General features: G+C 53.2%; 1 protein-coding gene across 1 annotated transcript; it reads right to left on the bottom strand.

The window, feature by feature from the left end:
* Positions 1-551: 551 nt before the first annotated feature.
* On the bottom strand, positions 552-19,616 carry CRYBG2 (crystallin beta-gamma domain containing 2). Its single transcript, XM_029948390.1, has 19 exons — positions 17,043-19,616; positions 16,557-16,604; positions 16,360-16,472; positions 16,066-16,195; positions 13,941-14,080; positions 12,788-12,914; positions 12,505-12,540; positions 12,015-12,151; positions 11,735-11,861; positions 11,318-11,457; positions 11,088-11,214; positions 10,792-10,824; positions 10,593-10,705; positions 7,340-7,469; positions 5,918-6,057; positions 5,432-5,555; positions 2,953-3,111; positions 863-1,022; positions 552-756 (listed from the first exon to the last, which is right to left on the bottom strand). The coding sequence occupies exons 1-19, from the start codon at positions 19,614-19,616 to the stop codon at positions 668-670; spliced, it is 4,647 nt and encodes a 1,548-aa protein (XP_029804250.1). The 3' UTR covers positions 552-667.
* Between the last annotated feature and the right edge of the window lie 1,759 nt (positions 19,617-21,375).

Below are 21,375 nucleotides of genomic sequence, written 5' to 3'. Positions count from 1 at the left end.
GTGACCCCATCACACTGCACTTCCAGGATTTCACCCCTCGCCTTGTCTGCATCCCTAGAACACTCTTCCTCCACCACCCCTAGCCTGGCTGGCTCCTTCCCATCCTCCACACCTCAGAAGGAGCATCGCTTCCTCTGAGCAGCCTGTCCTGTGCCCCTGAGCGGTTCAGGTTCCTCCCCTGTGCATCCTTCTACTTCTCTTCTTATCTGATCACTGAGTGCATTGCCCTGTCGGAATCGCCGCTGGACTGTGAGTTTTCTGCGAGCAGGTACCAAGGCGCTTGGCTCGTGTTTGTGCCGCACAGCTCAGCGCCAGACCTGACTCAGAGCAGGCTCTTGGAACCCGGCATTTGGGGGTGAGGGGGACAGCATAAAAGACCACACTCACCAGTTAGTCTGGGCCCAGGGCTCCCTCTGGTGGCAGAGGGAGGCCTTACATCTGAGACTTGGAACCTGAGCTGGGAGAAAAGACATAGGGCGACTATGTATAGGGCCAAGAAGGCAAGTGGACAAATCTTCACCCCAGCCCCAAAATATCAAGGTGCACAAAGATGAGGACGCCTGGGAGCATATTAGAAAATAGCTTATGTTACAACAGCAACAACAACAAAACCCTATAAAAACATTTCATCCCAGGGAAAGCCTCCAGGGCTGGGAGGTGGGGGCGGTCAGAGCACATGGACGGCCCAGATCTGGGATGCCCGGTCCTTGGCCGGCTCCCACAGCACCGCGTGGTCCCGGTCATAGCCCCGGCCACCTGTGGGAAGGGATGAGAGAGGGGGAAGACGGTCAGAGATCGCTGCTGAGGACGCCCCTGCCCACAGCCACCTCAGGTGCCTTCTCCCGCACATGCGCTCCCTTACCCTTCACATCTAGGATCAGGCCTTCGAACATCTCGCTGCAGATGTGGCCCGATTCGCTGATACTCCACGTCTGGCGGGGCAGGCGGCTCTCAGCCCACAGCACCACCTTGGAGCCCGTGCTGGGGGGCCCAATCACCTGCAGACTCATGGTGGGGGCCACCTGAAGCCCCAGGAGGTCATCAGGCACTGTCCCTTCCCACGGGACCCCTCCAAGCCCGAAGCCCTTCACACACCCAGCTTGGAATCCCGGCTCTCATGGACTGTGACCCTGGACCAATCTCTTTAATTCTTTGGACTGTTGTTTTCCCTGGGGGTGGGAATCCCTGAGTGCTGGCTGTTGTGAGGGTTCGGTGTGAAAAACCATCAAAGGTCTGGAAAGATCCTCCTCCAGGAAGACTTTCATGACTGACTCTCGCAAAGCACAGATTCAGCATCAGACAAGCTTTCACATACTAATTGACTGGGCGGCTTTCAGCCTGTTACTTAACTTCTCTGTGCTCTAGTTTCCTCACCTATGAAATGGAGAGTATGAGACCTGCTCCCTAGGGCTCTCCAAGGATCCCAAGAGGCATTCATGGGCGGGCTTAACACGCCACCTGCCACACAGCCAGTGTTCTCTCTCACTTCAAGTAAAAGGCGATGAGGTGCCTGGGGGGCACAGCCAGTTAAGCGTCTGACTTTGGCTCAGGTCATGATCTCACAGTTCATGGGTTCCAGCCCCATGTCCAGCTCTATGTCGGTGGTGCAGAGCTTGCTTGGGATTCTTTCTTTCTTTCTCTCTCTCTCTTCCCCTCTCTGCCTTTCCCCACTTGTGCTCTCCTTCTCAAAATAAATAAATAAACTTAAAAAAAAAAGGAGGGGTGCCTGGGTGGCTCAGTTGGTTGGGCGTCTGAATTCGGCTCAGGTCATGATCTCACGGTTGGTGGGTTTGAGTCCCGTGTTGGGCTCTGTGCTGACAGCTAGCTCAGAGCCTGGAGCCTGTTTCAGATTCTGTGTCTCCCTCTCTCTCTGACCCTCCCCTGCTCATGCTGTCTCTGTCTCTCCAAAATAAATAAAAACCATTAAAAATTAAAAAAAAAATAGGATGCTAGAAACAGGATCTTAAAAAAAAAAAAAGGAAACTCCTTCAATGGCCTACAAAGACGCACCCCCATAACACTCCCTCCCTTCACTCCAGCCAGTGAAGGGGCCTTGCTAGTCCTTTGGCAGGTGTATTCCCACGCGAGAGCCTTTCCGCTGGCTGTTCCCTCTGCCTAGGACACTCCTCCTGCATCCATCTAGATGACGCCTCCCTCAAAGGCCACCCTCTGGGGGACAGCTGGACTTGTCAGAGCTACAAGTCCACCCTAGTCTCATCTCAGTTACTTGTCCCTTCCTGTGCTTCGCATCATGTAAGGCACAGAGATATTTGACTTATTTAAAGTGTCTCTGTCTCTCCCTACTATGGTGTAAGCTTCGGGAGAGCAGGAGTCATTTCCATCTTCTCACTGCAGTATTCCCGGCCCCTAGAACAGGGCCTAGCACAGAGGAGGTACTCGGGAAATGTTTGTGGAGTGAATCTATCATTAGTAATAGGACCCAACTTCTGCCCCAGGATATCAGAGCTGGCCTTAGAAGGGTCTGGTACAGGGGCGCCTGGGTGGCTCAGTCGGTTAAGCGTCCGGCTTTGGCTCAGGGCATAATCTCATGGTTTGTGGGTTCAAGCCTCGCGTCGGGCTCTGTGCTGACAGCTAGCTCAGAGCCTGGAGCCTGCTTCAGATTCTGTGTCTCCCTCTCTCTCTGACCCTCCCCTACTCACACTGTCTCTCTCTGCCTCTCAAAAATAAATAAAAAACATTAAAAAAAAAAAAAAAAGAAGGGTCTGGCACAACGCTCTCGTTTTACAGTTGGGGAACCGGGGTCCCGAGAAGCACCTGAACTGCCTGGGGAAGTGGAGGCTGAATTCTCTACTTCCCCAGGGTCCTGGCATCTGTGGGTACCTGTCTATCTCTCTGACCCAAGGGCAGGTCCTGCTCCTGACGGGCAGGCTGGAAACGGGCCTTCAGGAGCCTGAGGCTCTGGGGTCCCTGTCCTAGCGCCTCCACTCGTACCTCGTTCTTGAGCAGCCCGTCCTCGTAGTACCAGATGCAGCTGCCTCCCTCTTGGGGATCGGACACCACCACGCGGCCTGCCTTCATGTCCTCCACATGGTCCGGCACTGCCAGGAACCCCCGCAGGGCAGCATTCCAGAGGCGAAAATAAGCCCGGCGCTGGTGGGCAGGGGGAGCTGGGTGAGGGGCCCCTGGGCAGCGATGCTCCCCACCTGGGCCCCCAACACCCTCAACTCTGGACCCTCCAGGATCCCAAACTCCCAAGCCCTCCTCCCTTCCCAGGAACCCTTCCTCGGCCCTGCTCCTAAGTCACCCCTTCTTTCACACCCACGCCCCCAGGGGCACATCTGCAGTACACACACACACAGCCACACAGCTCCATGTCCACAAACACCCACAGCCCTGTGCAGAGGGACACACTGGCAGCGACACTCAAGGTCCACACGGTCACACAGACTTTTGTAGCAGATACAAACACACGAATGCACACAGCTGTGCAAACACGCATCTTAACTGATGTGCAGGGTGCCCCTTCTCCCCCTGTCTACTCCACATGCCATGTTTGCTAAAAGGATGGATGTATGTAGGAATACAGATACACATACACACACACACACACACACACACACACACACACACACACAGGTCCATGCTGAAGAAGTACCAGAGTGGGGAGGGTATCAGCTGTCATACATCAGACCAGGCTCTGCCACAAACCAGCGGGGGGCCTTGAATAGTGGTGATGGTAGTAACAGAAGAATCACAGCTAACACATGTGGAATGCCTACCCACTCAAGTGCCATTCTGTGGGCTTGGTAAGCATTTTCTATCTTCAGTCCTCAAGACAATTCCATCATATATGTTATCCTCATTTTATTTTCTAAAACAGATTTTATTTTTTTGGTAAGTAATCTCTACACCCAATGGAGATCAAACTCATGACCCTGAGATCAAGAGTCACATGCTCTACCAACTGGGCCAGCCAGGTGCCCCTATGTTATTCCTATTTTAGAGATGAAGAAGTTGAGGGGCGCCCGGGTGGCTCAGTGGGTTAAGCATCCAACTTCGGCTCAGGTCATGATCTCAGAGTTTGTGAGTTTGAGCCCCGCATCAGGCTCTGTGCTGACAGCTCAGAGCCTGGAGCCTGCTTCAGGTTCTGTGTCTCCCTCTTTCTCTGCCCCTCCCCTGCTTGCACTCATCTGTCTGTCTCTCAAAAAAAAAAAAATTAAAGAAATTTTTAATGTTTATTTATTTTTAAGAATTTTTTTAATGTTTGTTCATTTTTCAGAGAGAGAGGCAGAGTGTGAGTGGGGAGAGGCAGAGAGGGAGGCAGACACAGAATCTGTGGCAGCTCCAGGCTCCATGCTGTCAGCACAGAGCCCCTGAGGAGGCGCCTGAACCCACGAACCATGAGATCATGACCTGAGCGGAGGTGGAATGCTCAATCGACTGAGCCAGTCAGGCGCCCCTTTAATATTTAAAGATGAGGAAACTGAGGTCCGTGGAGGTCCAGTACTGCCCAAGATTACACAACAAATCCTTGTTCACTTCTGTGGACCTTTATTTCCCCATTTATTAAACGTGACAGTTGGAGATAACCTCCAAGGTTTCTTCTAGAAATGATGTCCTAAGAGTCTGTGAATATAGGGGCCACACAAATATCCTCATACTTTCTCAACAGTGTCACAAACACAGGCACGTGTGGTCACAGACACCCCTCACACATAACCATGTCACCTCCAGAACACAATCACATGGATACAAATGATACCAGAGCCACAGAAATATCCTCAGACAGGCGTGTGCACATATGTGCACATGCACACGCATGCACACCACGCCATGCCTCCACATCAGAGCACATGTACGGAAATGAGAAACAGTCCAGACGTGCTCACAGACATGGAGAAACTCAGGAGTGGATAGAGTTTCCCAGGGTGAGGCCTGCTTATTACTGCTGGCTGGTACGTGAGATGATTTTTAGCCCTAAGTGGATAAACTTATTGCCAAAAATTTAATGGTAATGTATTTATTATCAGGTCAATTAAAGAAAAATCATACAGGGGCACCTGGGCGGCTCAGTCAGTTAAGCATCCAACTTCGGCTCAGGTCATGAGCTCGTGAAATCGAGCTCCATGTCAGGTTCTGTGCTGACAGCTCAGAGCCTGGAGTCTGTTTCAGATTCTGCATCTCCCTCTCTCTCTGCCCCTCCCCTGCTCATGCTCTCTCTCTCTCAAAAATAAACATTAAAAATTTTTTTTTAAATCACACATAGACATCAAACCCATGATTTTATGGCTTTCAGTCCTTAGGTAAGGATAAAGTGTAAAAAAAAAAAAAACCCAAGTGAGTTGGCTTAGAGAAAAGTCTTAAGTAGATAATGGTTCAAGAGGAATGACGACATGGCAGAACAGTGACAAAAATACACAAATGCTGAGTTCGAGAAACAGGGGAAACACCCCCCCGACACGCTACCCACCTGCTTGATGGGGTAGAGGGAACCCACCCTCTGCGTCCCGCTGTACGTCAGCCAGTTGGTGATCTCGCAGCTGCTCACCAGCCACTGGCGACCCCGGAAGTCACTGTGCTCACATAGCACCCAGCTGGGCCCAGCAGGTGCCAGAGATGCAGAGAGGAAGACAGACGGACAGACAGACAGACAGAGGAGGAGGCATGGATGAGAGAAGAGTCTCCATTTCCTTTTCTCTCGTGCTAAGCCTCCTCTGCCTGGTGTTAGGGTCCCCAGGGAAGGGAGGGAGGCTGGGAAGAGGATTTGGGGTTTGCAGAGCAGAGGAGAATCCTAGAGAACCTGAGCTGGGCCCCAAGACCCTCCTCAGCCTGCACCTCTCCCTCCCTCCTGGCTGGGGGTGGGGAGTGGAGGGGAAGTGAGAAGGGACAAGAGGCCAGAGACCCAGCCCTCACTCCCTAGCAGCGCCCACCCTTATGCCCCCCCCAATGCACTCACATGCCCCCCCTGATCCGCACGGACAGCACATGGTTGTTGAAGCCCTCGGCTTGCAGGCTGCGGACCTCCCTGTCCAGCTCGATCTCCTTCCCTTCAAAGCACTCCAGTCCATACAGAAAAATGGACGGCTCTGAAAAGTGCTGGGGCCAGGGGCATGGAGAAGGGGTGAGGCTGAGAGAGCCCTGGCCCCGGACTCAGCCCCCAATTCCAGATACTCCGATTTCCAGATCAGTGTCTCGGGCCTTCTTCCCTCCTGATGTCTGCCTCACAGGGTCCTGGGCTCCTGGACACCACCAGCTGGCTGTCCCCCAGATTCTCAGAGGCAGCATGTACCAGACTGGGTCCCCCACTGTCCCCTCAAACCTCCCCCTAGTGCCAGTCAGTGGTACTTCTAAGAATAGTAATAATAATAATAATCTGGGAAATTATGGCGGTTCTCCTGCATTCAGGGCTTACTACACGCCAGATTCTGTACTAAGTGCTTTACCTGATCTCATTACAACTTCTCAACAACCTTATAAGGTAGGTGCCATTATTATCCCTGCTTAACAGAGGGGAAACTGAGTCTGGAGAAGATTAAGCCACTTGCTCAAATCCCTAGAGCTGGGCTTCAGAACCGGGTCTGTCTGCCTTCAGAGCCCAGCGCATTGTTGTCTAGCATGGACTCAGCAGCTGGAATGCCTCTGGGAGACCCTGGCTCTGCCTCACACTAGCTGTGTGACCTGGAGCAAGTTACATGACCTCTCTGTGCCTCAGATGGAAAGGAAACCTCATAGGGCTTTGGTGAGGATTAGACACCTTAATGCACGGGAGGCTTTTGAAACACTGCCCAGAGCCTGATACGCACTCACGGGTCAGCCGTCGGCTGTGCAGTCACAGCGGGCCCGCCCAGTCCTATAGACTCCAACTCCTTAACACGGCCTGTGTCACTTCCCTCTGTCTCCTCCCTGGTGCAGGATATCATCATTTATTCTGGCTTACTGTAGCAGCAGCCCCGCTGCCTTGTCCCCCGCTTCTGTCCTCCATGGTGGCGCAGCACAGCCGGCTTTCTGTTCTGCTCCTTCCTGCACAGAAGCGCCACCTGCCACCCAGCCCACGGGTGCTCGCCCCTACTGTCCTCATGCCAACTCTATATCTGGACACACCACGCTGCATTGTAATCTTTATGTCAGTGTGGCCATGGGTTCCTTGACGGCAGGGCTGTGTCTGGCTTGTCAGTGTCCCCAAGACCTGTCACAGTAGGTGCTCAATAAATCTCTAGTAAGAGGAACTGACTTTGAAGCCACAGGGTCAGGGGAAGCTGAGGAAGACTGGATTCAAGCCCCAGCAGCCTAGCCGACGCTGAGGACAGGCCTGGTGCCCACTCTCCCCCATGGCAACCCCTCCCTCAGTGGTTACCTGGAACTGGAAAAGGGTACTCACCAGGGGTACCTTCTGGAGAGAGCCCAGGACCGTGGAGGCTAGGCAGCCCATGGCCGTGAGAGTGGGGAACTCGCCCTCGGACAGAATGTGCTGGTTACCCTCAAAGTTCTTCTCGTCAAACAGGATCCAGCTAGGGAAGGGGAAGAGGAGGACACGAGTAGGTATTTGAGCCTGTCCTGCCCTGTCCTGTGCTTGGTCTGCCCAAACCCCCTGAGATGCAGCAGATGATTGTGACCCCCCACCCCCCCTCTATGAAAGGTCAAGGATGAACAGGTCCTGTAGCAGCAGAGACTAAGGTCAAGACTTAAGAAATGAGGGGCGCCTGGGTGGCTCAGTTGGTTAAGCGTCTGGCTTCGGCTCAGGTCATGATCTCATGGTTCATGGGTTCGAGCCCCGCATCAGGCTCTGTGCTGACAGCTCAGAGCCTGGAGCCTGCTTTGGATTCTCCCTCTCTCTCTGCCCCTCCCCCACTCATACTCTGCCCCTCTCTCTCTCTCTCTCAAAAATAAATAAAAACATTAAAAATTTAAAAAAATTCCCTCTGTATGATTCAGCCATCTTTAGTATACTCACCAGGTTGTAGTATGCTTCTTTTTGTGTAAGAAAATGCGGGAGAAGAGCAACAAATATATTTGTTTTCTATAGTTGTATGCAAATTTATGTAAGAGAGTATATTTGCTTATATTTTTATTTTTAAAAAAATAGATGATTTAACTAAACACTAAAAAAAAATGACCTATGGGGAGGGAAAAAGATTGCAGGGATAGAGATAGATCTTACTGACTGACTTGCCTCTGGAACTGCTCTGGACTGAATGTACCCCCCCAAAATTCACATGTTGCAGCCCTAACCTCAAATATGATGGCCTTTGGAAGGTTCACATGAGGTCAGGAAGGTGGGGCCCTGTGATAGGAACAGTGTCCCTATAAAAAGAGGAAAGACAGGAGTGCTATCGCCACCAGGTGAGGACACAGGAGGAAGGCAGCTCTCTGCCAGCCAGGAAATGAGCCCTCACAGGGGAGCCAAATGAACCTGCACCTTGACTTTGAACTTCCCAGCTTCCAGAACTGTGAGAAAACAAATTCCTCTTGTTTAAACCCCTCCCCCTACTCAGTCTATATTTTGTTAGCAGCCCAAGCTAAGACAGGATATTGTAAATATTTTATGTAATGAAAAAACAATTTGGGATGCCTGGATGGCTCAGTCGGTTGACCTGCTGACTTTTGGTTTCGGCTCAGGTCATGATCCCAGGGTCATGGGATCGAGCCCCATGTCAGACTCCACACTGAGCATGGAGCCTGCTTAAGATTCTCTCTCCTTCTGCCCTTCTCCCCTGCTTGTGCACGCTCTCTCTTTAAAAAAAATAAATAAGTAAAAATGAAAAGTATTCTTAAAGATTTAAATAAATTAAATAAAACAAATGAATCTAGGTTGGTGTATATCAGGTTGGTGGCATAACACACACAAAAAAAGTGTTATTTCACGTCTTTAAAATGATATTTGAACCATTCATACCAAATAGGAATTTAGTGAATGTCCTGAGGACAAAAAGAACCACGGAGAAGTCTCCAACAGCATTCACTGCTTTATACTGTTATTAGTAACTTAAAATTATAGTTTTAAAACATCCAGGTCCCATCCAAATATCGTAGGAATCAGAGGCCCTTGTACATAACTGATTCCAAGTTTAGGGCAAAAATGTACAAAATGATCTTGGAGCATCTTATCGTACCAGAAAAACAAGGAAATTACCAAAAACTTCTGGAGTCAGCTCAGAAGCAGGGAAGGGGCTCCCATTTGCCAAAGATAGAATGATTAGAGCATGTAAATGCACTGAGGCATTTCAATTACATACAAATCCATGAGTTCATAACAACATTTTTTAAAATATTTCATTAGTCAGCTCTGGAGGTTGCTAGAGCACCACTTGAGAAATTATCCCGAAAACTGATCAAGAGAAATTGATCTTTGGAAAAGGTGCAAACTGTCTTTGTTTGTATAAACTATTTCAGGTAAACAAATTGTTGAAAACTCTTAATCTCATCAAGCCTCCAGGTCTACCAGTTTACAGGATATAGGGGGCACAAAGAGGGGAAAAAGACACCACAAAGAAGCAGTGAGCCAAATACAGAAGATGGGAAACTTACAGGGCAAATTATGGGGTTTCTTTATTCCTTTTTAATTTTTTTTACATGTTTATTTATTTTTTAGAGAGAGAGAGAGAGAGACAGAGCATGAGCAGGGGAGGGGCTGAGAGTGAGGGAGAGACAGAATCTGAAGCAGGCTCCAGGCTCTGAGCTGTTAGTACAGAGCCCAATGTGGGGCTTGAACCCACGGACTGTGAGATCATGACCTGAGCTGAAGTTGGATGCTTAAGCGACTGAGCCACCCAGGCATCCCTGGGGTTTCTTTAAACAAATAAATGGTATAAAACAAAGGGAAGGGCATGGAACTGCTATAAATTAAAGACCAAACTGACCAAAAGCAACGTGTGGACCTTGTTTGGATTCTGAGAAAAACAAACCAATTTCACAAAGGCATTTTTTGAGACAATGGGAGAAATTTGAACATAGACTGGGTATTGGGTAATATTAAAAAATTATCATTGATTTTATTAGATGTGATAATAAATTGTGGATATGCAGGTTTTGGGGGGTCCTTTCTTATTAGAGACACATATTGAAGTATTTACCTGTGAAATTTTATGTTTGGTTGGGAATATTTTTTAAGTCTATTTATTTGTCTTGAGAGAGAGAGAGAGAGAGAGAAAGAGAGAGAGAGCGAGCGAGCACAAGCGCAAGCAAGGGAAGGGCAGAGAGAGGGAGAGGATCCCAAGCAGGCTCAGAGCTGACAGCCCAGTGCCCAGAGCCCGATGAGAGGCTGGAACACACAAACTGTGAGATTGTGACCTGAGCTGAAACCAAGAGTTGGATGCTTAACAGAATGAGCCATCCAGGCGCCCCAAGGGTTGGGGATTTTAAGTACTCCACTAAAAAAAAAAAAAAAAAAGACAGAAAGAGATGAAACAAGATTGGGGTTCTTTATATTATCCTATCAAGTTTTAGGTTTTCCATTAAAGCTTTATTTTACTTTGTTTGTGTTAAGATTGAATGCTTCGGGACAAAATAGCTAATCTCAAGGAAGCCGGAGGAAGAAATCATTTGAAAGAGCTTCCTGCAACCCAGATTTCCAAGCTGAATTAAGCACTTCTGGGCAGGTGCACCCCACTTCCCGCCTCCCCCCACGTCCTCACCTGCCGCCGTAGACACGGCAGGACTGGGGCTGGAAGGAGGCAGGCAGAGAAGTCTGGTCATCTTCGAAGGAGATGTGGTTGCCCAGGAAGTCGGGGCCGGAGAAAAGCTGAATCTGGAGGTAGAGACAAGAGATGAGAATGGAAGGCGTGGAGTGGGGGAGAAAGGGGAAAAGGGGACAGACCCCCACCGGCTTCTTACCTTTGAGACAAAGTGCAGATTGTGCTCCCCCACCTGCAGGGAGGGCCCAAAGTTTCGAGACTTAAGGAGAGTACCAGACTTTGGCCTCAGTTTCCCTACCCTTTCCACAGCACTCCCGTTTCTCAGGGGGGCATTAGCTCCGCCCCTTCCCAGAGGCCCCGCCCCACGCGCTCCGGAGCCCCGGCTTCTCCCAGCCCCGCCCCTGCTGCGGGGGGCGGGGGGCGGGGGGGGGGCACAGTCCAGGCACCAAGCCCCTCCCCCAGGGCTCCGCCCTCCCGCCCCCAACCGGCACTCACCTGCAGGACAGGCTGCAGCGAGGCGAGGGCGCTATTGCCCGCTCCCCAGTCATCGCAGTTGCGGTACACGCCCTTCTCCAGGACATACTGCTCTCCGGAGAACCCCACCTTCTCATAGGCCACCCACCTGCGGGAAGGGCGGGGTGCGGATCAGCAGGACGAAGCCCTCCAGCTCCTCCTCTGCTGGAACCGCTCCGGCCCGCCTCGCTCCCGGAGCCAGGGTCACTCACACGCCGCTGAGCACGTGGATGGACTGCGTGTAGGGGCCATGTTGTGCCAGCTCCACGTCCGGCAGTGCCTCGCTCACCTCCACGCCGTGGCCTTCGAAATCCATGGCCGCAAACAGCACCACGGCTGGGTTCCCGAAGTCCTGGGCCCCCAGGGATAGTCAGGTTTCTCCTGCCCACCCACAGAAACCCTCGGGAGTGCCCAGACCCTGGGGACGCAGCCCACCAGGGGACTTTGAATGAGGCGATCAGCGTGGCCTGGGGAAGGGCAGCAGGCGGGAGAGAAGCTAGACCTCAGGGAACACTTCCAGGTTCTCTGGAGAACAGGGAAAGAGCACAAACTCTTTGCTCAACAGATTGTACAGGGGAGAGTCCGCCTGTGCCCACAGGCAGAGGGATGGCCCAGTTGCTCCTGCTTACCGTCCGGATGACCCGCAGGGAGGTCAGCACCTCGTCGTAGCCTCCCCAGTGTGACCAATCAGGATATTCCCCTTCCTCCAGCAGATACTGGTGGCCCCGGAAGCCTGCTTTCTGGTAGCCCACCCAGCTGGGGAAAGATGGAGGCGGACAAACAGACTTGGTCAGGGGTGGGCCACAGGTGTGTAAGACCCCTGCCCCCACCCATAGGTCATTCCCCATCTCTGAGAGTAGAGGCCAGAGGGGGGGTGGTGAAGTAGAAGGAAAGGTTCTGAGTCCTCACCAGCCCCCAAGAACTCTCAGGGACCCCACAGAAGCCAGGTGGGGGCTCTGGCTGTCCTCTGGCTGCTGAAGGTTGTAGATGTCTCTGCTTACTTCCCAGCTCTGGCCCTGAAAGCCTGTAGCCTCATAAACCACAACCTGGCAGAAAGGGATGGTATGAGGGTTGTGGGGAGTGATCTGGCCCCATATACACTCAGCCAGCCCAGATGGCCCTGCCCAGCATCAGCCCAGAGCTAAGTCCTCCTACTCTCTGACTGAGCTCCATTCCCTTAGGTAACTCCTACCTCTTCTCTGACCTCTGACCTCACCCTTACACATCAGAACCCATTTTTCCCAGTGAGCTTATAGGATTCCACCCTCCCAGACCCAGCTTCTCAGCTTCTGTTTCCCAGCACTCTCCTCTCCTGTCTTCCAGTTCAGGCTATGAGAGCCACACAAATACACATACCCCATCCAAAGGCCTTCCTTGACCTTGCAGCCCAGACTCTTACCTTGGGTTCCCCTGGCTTCTCCACACTGGGGCACCCCTGCAGAAGAAACAGAGCTGAGACACCAGCCCAGAGATAGAGGAAGACAGATGGGGCTGGTGACTCAGGAATTACTTGATCCTGAGACCCCCTCACCCTAAAAATGGCCAACCCCATGACTTCCCCCTCCCCTACCCCTGGGGCTAATTTCCCCTCTCCTCAGACCCCATTCCCAGCAGCGGCTCCCAGGCCCTGCCTCTTCCCCCAGGCTCCAGGACAAGCTAACTTGGGGCCACCTGTCCCTTACCAATCTCATGGGCTTTAAGGAGCCCATGCTGGGGTCTGATGTACCCCAGGCCTCCGAGGTGGGGTACTCTCCAGGCTCCAGGATGCAGGGAGTGTCTTCAAAGAAGGGTTTGGGATACAGCAGCCACCTGCAGGGTGGGGAGGCAGAGAGGCGGCTGCATCCCAGGTACCCAGGGACACAGATTGGTGGATGAGCGGAAGGCTTAGAGGGGAGAAGTTTTAGGGGAAGAGGCCCCCAGCAAGAAGATGGTGGGGGATATTTCAGGCCCCCATAATCTTTTTATTTAATGTTTATTTATTTTTGAAAGAGAGAGAGAGTGCAAGGAGAGGAGGGGCAGAGAGAGACAGAGACACAGAATCTGAAGCAGACTCCAGGCTCTGAGCTGTCAGCACAGAGTCTGATGCAGGGCTTGAACTCACAGACCACGAGATTATGACCTGAGCCAAAGTCGGACCGACTGAGCTACCCAGGCGACCCAGGCCCCCATAATCCCTTGCAGTAACCACTCCATCAGCCCCCCTTCCTCTGGCCTGGCACTCTCTAAATTCACGCAACAGCTGGAGAGTTCTTTCCTGCACACAAACCCACTTAGGGACCCCAAGTAGTTCCCCGTTAGCCCAAAATACAGCCCAGCTGCACAGAGGCCCTTTGATCTTCCCCTGCCCCACATCTCCCCACTTACTGCGTTCTTGGGCCAGACTCAACTTCCGAGGCTTAGATCTCTCTCCTGGCCTTTGCAGGTGCTGTTCCCTCTGCTAGATATACTCTTCCCCATTCAATTAACAAATATTTAGGGACATAAATCCCGTGCCAGCCCCTGCTTCAGGCATCAGGGATATAGCAGTGAACAAAATATACAAAGGCCCTTCCTGCCCTGCTCTCATTATGCTGAGATTCTTCTGGGACCAGTTCATTCCAGCTGAGGTGTTTCCTCCTCCAAGAAGGCTTCTCTGATTCCAGGTGCTCTTCTCTGGTTTGGTGCTTTTCTATGCTCCCCAATCCCAGAACTCTGCCACTGACTTCTTACTTGCCTGGCCCCTCCAGTAGACTAAGCACTTCTTGAGAGCAAGAGCTGTGTCCGATCACCTCTATGTCCCTAGCACCCAGCACACTGAATGTTAAATGAAGGTATTCCAGAATAGCCCAGACTCACAGTCCTGCGGAGACAGTGGCAGATGCCACCTGCAGGGGCCGCCCCAGGCCCTGGGGGTCCTCCAAGGCATCAGTGAGCTTCACTTGCTCCCCCTTGAGGCCCTCTTCAGAGTACAGGATGATCTCTGGCGTAATATAGTCCTGCAGAAAGAGAGAGGTAGAAAAGGAGGAACAGAACCCCTCAGAGACTACCTCCCTATCAGTATCTGCTTCCCCAAGTCTGTCCAGGCTGGGCCCCAGGGTGCTTCTGGGAAACCTCTGAGGCCATCTCCACAGAAACCCAGGAGGGTGACTGGGGTGTTCTCTGCAAGGTGGGCCACACAAGCCTGAGCCCAAAGCCCTTCCTTTGGCGTTGGGCCTTTGGTACCTGTTCCCAAAGTTCCCAGCAGGAGCCTGCCAAGCACCATGCCGAATATCCTGATTTTCAGCCCCGCTAAGAGACAAACAGGATGGACAGCCACTTCCCAAGGCCTAACTTTGACTCTTCCTTTGCATACAATTCCTGCCCTTGTCCAGACAGGCTTTCACCTGCATCTTATCCTAGGCAGCAGCGGATCCAATCTGCATTCTGGCTGTTTCTTCCCCACGAGGACCATTTTCATTCCCTCACTCTGCATCAAACAGGAAGCATCTACTGAGGGCAAGGGATGGTGCTAAGGGCACACCCTCCCCCATCCACTTGGCCCTCCCAATGGGAGTTATGACTCCATTCACAGGCTAGGAAAGAGAGGCTCAGCGAAGTTGAGCCGCCTGCCTGAGGGCACAAAGCCTGTGCGGAGCAGGGCAAAGAACAGAGCAATGTAATTTTTGTTCTCTGTTGCAATCAGCACCTCCCACGTGCCTGGAACACACTAGGTGCCCAATCAATGCTGAACGAATGAAATCAAACTAGGGTCCACCTGACTTCAAAGCCCTTGTTTTTTTCTCTTATACCTGGTTCCCTCCTACATGAAGATGAATTTATGGTGAGAAGCTCACAGTAAATTGTCCACAAGCACTTGTCTGTTTCTGGAGAGGCTTTCAACACAATTCCCCCTTTGCATAGCTGGGCCACTGCCCTAGTTAGGACTCGTCAGCCTCGTCCTCTCTTACCAGGAGGATTGCAACAGCCCTGTCTGGGAGTTATTTGTATTTTCATTACAAAAAAAAAAATCTGATAGGCCTTGCTTTTAGAGTTATTGCTTTCTCTTCCGTTTCTCCCTAGTGGTCAAGGTGGTTTTACCCAGCTTAATTTGGGGAATTTGGAAATTTGGCTTAGGAAAGTGGTATTGTTTTTCCCCACTTTATGGATATGAAACTATAATACTGACTATGCCTTTTTGGGTTTTTAAAAAATTTTTCAAATGTTTTTTTATTTATTTTTGAGAGACAGTGCAAGCAGGGGAGGGTTAGAGAGAGAGGGAGATACAGAATTCGAAGCAGGCTCCAGGCTCTGAGCTAGCTGTCAGCACAGAGCCCGACGCGGGGCTCAAACTCACGAACCATGAGATCATGACCTGAGCTGAAGCCGGACGCTTGGCCGACTGAGCCACCCAGGCGCCCCTTGACTATGCCTTTTCAAACCACACACCTCTCCCTCAAAATTCAGAGGTGCCCCTCACCTGGAAATCACAGCCCTGCCTCGTGTTCCCGGCTCCGGGATATCTCCTCCTGGCAGCCACAGGGATGTTTATAAATCCCTAATCTGCTTATATGGCTTTCTTGCTTCAAACCCAACCTTCATACCCTAGCTTGACCATGAGTCCCGCAGGGCAGAGATCAGGTGTCCTCTGACCCATTGCCTGGCATGGTGCCTGGCACACAGCAGATTATTAACCAGCATCTGTGAGCAAATGAATGAACAATTGTCCATGGCACCCTAAGTCTGACGGTGGACCTGAAATCCTGGGCCCTGGGTGGTGGGTCAGCACCCACAGACCCTCCCACCCATTTCTGTTGCTCTAACCGACCCCTTCTCCAACGCCAGCTCAGACTCTCCCAAAGCTGGGGCTTGGCCCCTGCCTGCCCCTCCCCAGGCCAGGCTGCACACCCAAAACCTCTTTCTTCCCCAGATGACGTGGAGGTCAGGAATCTACAGGCTAAATAGACGACTATATATAGAGTATAGACGACTCCCAGCCACTCACCCGGACAACCTGCCTCAGGGAGCCAATGCCTTGTGCACTCCACGCTGGCAACAGGGCTCCTAGTTCCACATGTCCTTCAGGCAGGACCAGCTTCCGGCCCCGGAACTCTGGTTCTTCGTAGAGCACCCAACTGTGGGCATACAGACCCAGGGGCAGTGGTGGGGAGAGGACATACCCACAAGGCAGGGTGGCTGAAGGGGTTTCTGCCAGGTTGGCCTGGGCACATCTCACTGCCCTGGCACCCCCCAGGTCCACAAGGAGCCCCCCACCTCCGCCCTGGCAGTACACACTCACCAGCCTCGAACCACCTTTACAGAGGCCACACGGGCCCAGCCAGAGGCATCAGCGACATCTTGCCTGACCTCTCTGCTGCTGCCTTGGCAGCCAGGCTCTGAGAAGAGGAGCATCTGGAGAAGACAGAGGAAACCCTCAGGCCCTGTCCCCAGGTCCCCGCCTCCTGCTGCACCCCTCTCACCATGTGCCCACCCTACCTTTCCAGGCCTGGTGTTCCGCTTGCCCTGGGTTTTCAATGATGGGCTCTGGCATGAAGAGAGGTGACAAAAAGTCTTATAGAATTGTCTCCTTACTGCCTCCCCACAACCTACCATTCTGAGGATCCCACATATTCCCTATTGGCCTCCACTCCCAAAGGGCTGGCCCACAGAGGATGTCACCAACCTCCAGGGACCTCATCACCCCATCCCAGGGCTGGGGGCCTCTCACTCCCTTTCCCCAGCTTCCAAGAGATCAGGGCCATGAAGCCCTTTGGACTTCACAATGCAAACCTTCTGCTGTGTGAATAGGGCAACTGAGGCCCAGAAAGCTGAGGTTGGTATAAGGTCACACTGAACTAGACATCAGACCCAAACCTCCGGCTTTGCAAGAGTCTGTTCCCAGCACCATAGTCCTCATACCCTCCAAACTCTGCCCCAGGTGAGGCCAGGCGCCCTCCCTTGCTCGCCCAAGGCCTCACTCACCCACCCCTCCAGGGGCTGGGCGCTCGCATGCTTCTCTGGCGGTGGCCTTTCGCTGCAGAGAAGGGGCAGCTGTCCTGGAACCTTCCTGAGCCCTGGTGCCATGTGGGGTGGCAGAGCAGATAGTTTTGTGCCCAGTGGTTCCAAGGTGGGGGTCTCCCGGATGCCAGACACCCGACCACCAAAGAGAAGGCTGCCTCCAAGACGGGAAGTGAGCCTGCTCCCTGCCTGCCCCTCTGGCCCCAGCGCTGAGTGGGGGCCCTTGGCATCTGCAACATGCTTCTTCATCATCTCCAGGGGAGAACTAGAGACTTGGGGGGACCTGGCAGGGCGAGAGGCCCAGGAGGAGCTGGGCCCGGGGCTCTCCTGCCTGCGCTGGAGCTTCTCATCATCACTCAGGTAGGGATTCTCCGGTTCTTCATCCTCTTCTTCCTCCTCCTCCTCCTCTTTCTCTTCTCGTGTGGGCACATCTTGGGGGCTGGGCGTCAGCACCCATGGTCCGGGCTGGTCCTCCTCGATGGCAGGCAACGTGGCATACATGGCCAGGTAGGAGGAACGGGGGGCTCGTGGTAGCCGGTGAGTGCGGAGGATCTCAGGGGGCTCCATGCTCCGAAGGGTATCCAGGAAAATCTCCAAATCAGCGGCCAGGGCCACCTCCTCCTCCTTGGATGTCTCCGGGAGCATCTTGCCCTCAGTGGAGTCAGGGACAAGCTGGGACTCTAGATAGTCCTCTGCCCCCATCAGTACTGGGGCAGAAAGGCCTTCTGGGCTGGGGGACACCTTGCCCACTGAGGAGAGGGCAGGGAGAACAGCAGCGTCCTGGACAACCACTTTCTGGGTGGAAAACGGGGCAGCAGAAGCACCAGCACCCTGGATAGCCTCCCTCTGGGTGGGAGATGAGATGGGGCTCACTTCAGAGCCCTTGACACCCTCATCTTTTTGGGGGGATAAGAGAGTGGAAGCAGTCAGGCCTCGAACAGCCTCATCCTTGACGAGGGAAGGAATAAGGCCGCCTTCAGTACTCTGGACAGCCTCTTTTTGGGAGGAAGGGCTGCCTTCTGGGGCCTGGACAACCTTGGTTGGCTTGGGAGATGAGATGACAGGAGCTCTACGACCCTGCACAACCTCTTTCTGGGGGGGGGATAGGTCAGCCAGAACACGAGGACCCTGTGCTATCTCTTCCTGGGTAAGGGAGAAAATCGGGACATTTTCAGAGTCCTGAACAAACGTATTCCTTGGGGACAACGGACCAGAAAGCCCTCCTGAGCTGGGGACAGCCTTCCTCTTTGTAGAGGATGGAGCAAGAGGCTGTCCAGGGACTGTAACAACAACCTTGCTCTTTACCATGAGCGGAATGGTGACAGCAGAGGGATCTGTGAGTCCTTCCATTCTTAGAGAGGGTAGTGTCTGGGGTCCCCTGGGCTTGCCACTGAGCTGCTCCCTGGGGTGAGTGGGCACCACATGCGGCTCTGGGGGATGGACTAGGCCCTGGGATGGGGTTGGGGTCTGGTGTCTGGGAGAGGAGGGTAATGGTGCATGGTCCTGAGGAATCTGGAGAGGGAGCTGGGTGGGGCGGGAGGCTCCCTGCTCCCTTGGGACCTCCTGGTTTCTGGGATCTGGGGCTCTGCTCTCATCTCTGTCTGGGTGAGCTGCAGGGTCATCCTGGTTCTCAGGTGGGCATACGTCCTCTGCGGCCACTGCAGGGGCCAGAGCAGACCTGTCCTTTGGCTCTGCCATCCCCGCTTCAGGCAGCTGCCCCAAGGCTGCCCCCACTGTGCTGCCCAGCCCTGGACTCCTTGGCACAACAGCTGTGGGCCTGGGAAGCTGGCTGGCCAGTGGGCTACGCTCAGCAGGCATGAGGCTACTTAGCAGTTCCCGGGCCTGTCTGCGGCTAGGTGAGCCCTCTGCCCGGGGGCCCACCACCACTGCCCGTATTGCACGAGCAACATTGCGGCCCCTTGGCAGGGCCTCGCCTGACAGCGTCGGCCCCACAGTCACGGAGCTGCTCACCCGTTGCTCCACGTGCCCTCCCACCACCACAGTGGTCTGCACAGTGCGTGTCACCCTCCGCTCCTCGAGGCTCCGGGGGCTCCCACTGATGGGACTCACACCTGGGTGGGGGCTTGGCTCGCGGGGCCCAGGCAGGGGCACCAAGATCTCAGTCCTGGCTGTAGTGCCCAGGCTTGCCGGCTCGGTCCTGCGCTCCTGGGGGCTGCCGTCACCCTGGCCTATGGCCTCCTTCAGCCTTCCAGCTGGCCTTTTCTCCTTGGGGGCTCGTATGTACTTCTTGGAAAAGATGGGCCCATGGCTCTGGAAGCTCTTGGAGCCAGCCCCATCCCAGGCTCCCTGGAAGTTTGTAGTTGTTTCTTCCCGGGCTGCAAAACCATTGACTTCCTCTCGACCATGGCTGTACTCGAACATCTCCTCCTGGGGGCCTTCTTTCCGGGCCCCCGACACCAGGGACACCTTGTGAAAACCATGTCTCATCTCCTGGGCAGGGGGCCGCTGTCGCCACGTCAGAGTGGCACTCACCACCGGAGCCTCCGCCTGAGCTGGGGGCCCACCTGCTTCCTCCATGTCGGGCCCCAGCAACCTGTCCTGGGGCGTCCTTGGCTCCCTGTAGCCCAGCTCCCTGCAGATGGTGCCAGGAAGAAGAGAGACAGAGTCAGGGGGTGGTGAGAATGATTCTCGGCAGTACAGAGTAACTATCCCTGCTGAGCTCGGGCTTGGTCATTTGACTTTTTGGGCCTTTGTTTCTTCATCTGTAAAATGGGCATAGTACTCCCAGCTCTCCCGCCATCTCCCCACTTTCAGATGATCCCCAATGCCAAGAGTTCTTCAAGGGGTGAAGTTGAGGCCTGAGTCTGAAGGAGAGAGAAGGGAGAGAGCAAAAGAGCATATGCGGTGGACTCACTGGTCTGTGGAAGGGGCCGTGAGTCTGCTGAAGGAGCCCTGGGTCTAGCCCTCCAGGAGCCAAAAACTAGAAAACCAGGCAACTATTTTGACCTTGTTCCTGACCATTATAAGGGAAGGAAAGGGAAGGTGGGCTATGAACTTAGGCAAAGCTGAGCTTCCCCTGAGCCTATTGCTTACTAGCTGGATGAGCTTGGGCCGGCTACTTCTCCCCTTCCAGCTTCAGGGTCCCCAGCCACAAAACTGGAACAGTAGGATATGTGCTTCCTAGTTATTGTCCGGCTCCAGTAGGAGAAAAAGAAGAAAAAGTCGCTTAAAAATGAAACCACTGGGGCACCTGGGTGGCTCAGTCAGCTAAGCGTCTGACTTCGGCTCAGGTCATGATCTCATGGTTCGTGAATTCGAGTCCCACATTGGGCTCTGCACTGACAGTGCAAAGCCTGCTTTGGATCCTCTGTCTTCCTCTCTGTCTACCCCTCCCCAGCTCTCACACACACACACACACACACACACACACACACACTCCCTCTCTCTCTCTCAAAAATAAATAAACCTTAAAAAAAATAAAAAGCCACTGGTGCATAGATTTTCCACTACCGCCTTGGAGAACTGTGACCAAATGTTAGCAGGTGTGCACGTGTGTGTACCGGCAAGAGCATCTGAGTGCATCTGTGGGCCAGAATGAAGCCCAGCAGGACACAGCACTTTGGTTTTGAATATATTTCCCCTCAATTTTCTCTTCTGGGATTATTTGTGCAGATGAAGAAACTGAGGGTCGGAGAAGAGGAGGGACTGGCCCAGGGTGATGGAGCTGCTGAGTCGCCAGCTGCGGTTAGAATTCACATCTGAATCTGTGTCCAGACAGCTTCCTCCTGTCCCCTAGGCCAAGGCTCTGAGCACATCCCGCTATTCCTGTGAGCCTTTTCAGCAGGCACATCTCAAATTCTGGTCCTTGAGAGCTGGAGCCTGGGTCTTACTTTGTTTTCTGACACTCCCTTGATCTCTCTGGGTCTCCTTTACCTCCTTTACTAGATGGGGGTAATGATACTAACTGCCTAAGAAGACCTCTAGCACTCTAGAAACTCTCAGGTGAGGTCAGAGTCGCTAAAATGAACAAATCAAGAGAATATAGATGCTGGTGAGGATGTGGAGAAACGGGCACCCTCCTACACTGTTGGTGGGAATGTAAACCAGTGCAGCCACTCTGGAAAACAGTGTGGAGGCTCCTCCACAAAACTATCCATAGAACTCTCTTATGACCCAGCAATAGCACTGCTAGGGATTTACCCAAAGGATACGGAAGTGCTGATGCATAGGAGCACATGTACCCCAATGTTCAGAGTGGCACTTTCTACAACAGCCAAATCATGGAAAGAGCCTAAATGTCCATCACCTGATGAATGGATCAAGAAGATGTGGTATA

This window comes from Suricata suricatta, chromosome 8 (genome assembly GCF_006229205.1).
Source record: "Suricata suricatta isolate VVHF042 chromosome 8, meerkat_22Aug2017_6uvM2_HiC, whole genome shotgun sequence".
NCBI classification, from domain to species: domain Eukaryota; kingdom Metazoa; phylum Chordata; class Mammalia; order Carnivora; family Herpestidae; genus Suricata; species Suricata suricatta.
This window is presented reverse-complemented; position numbering and strand designations above follow the sequence as displayed.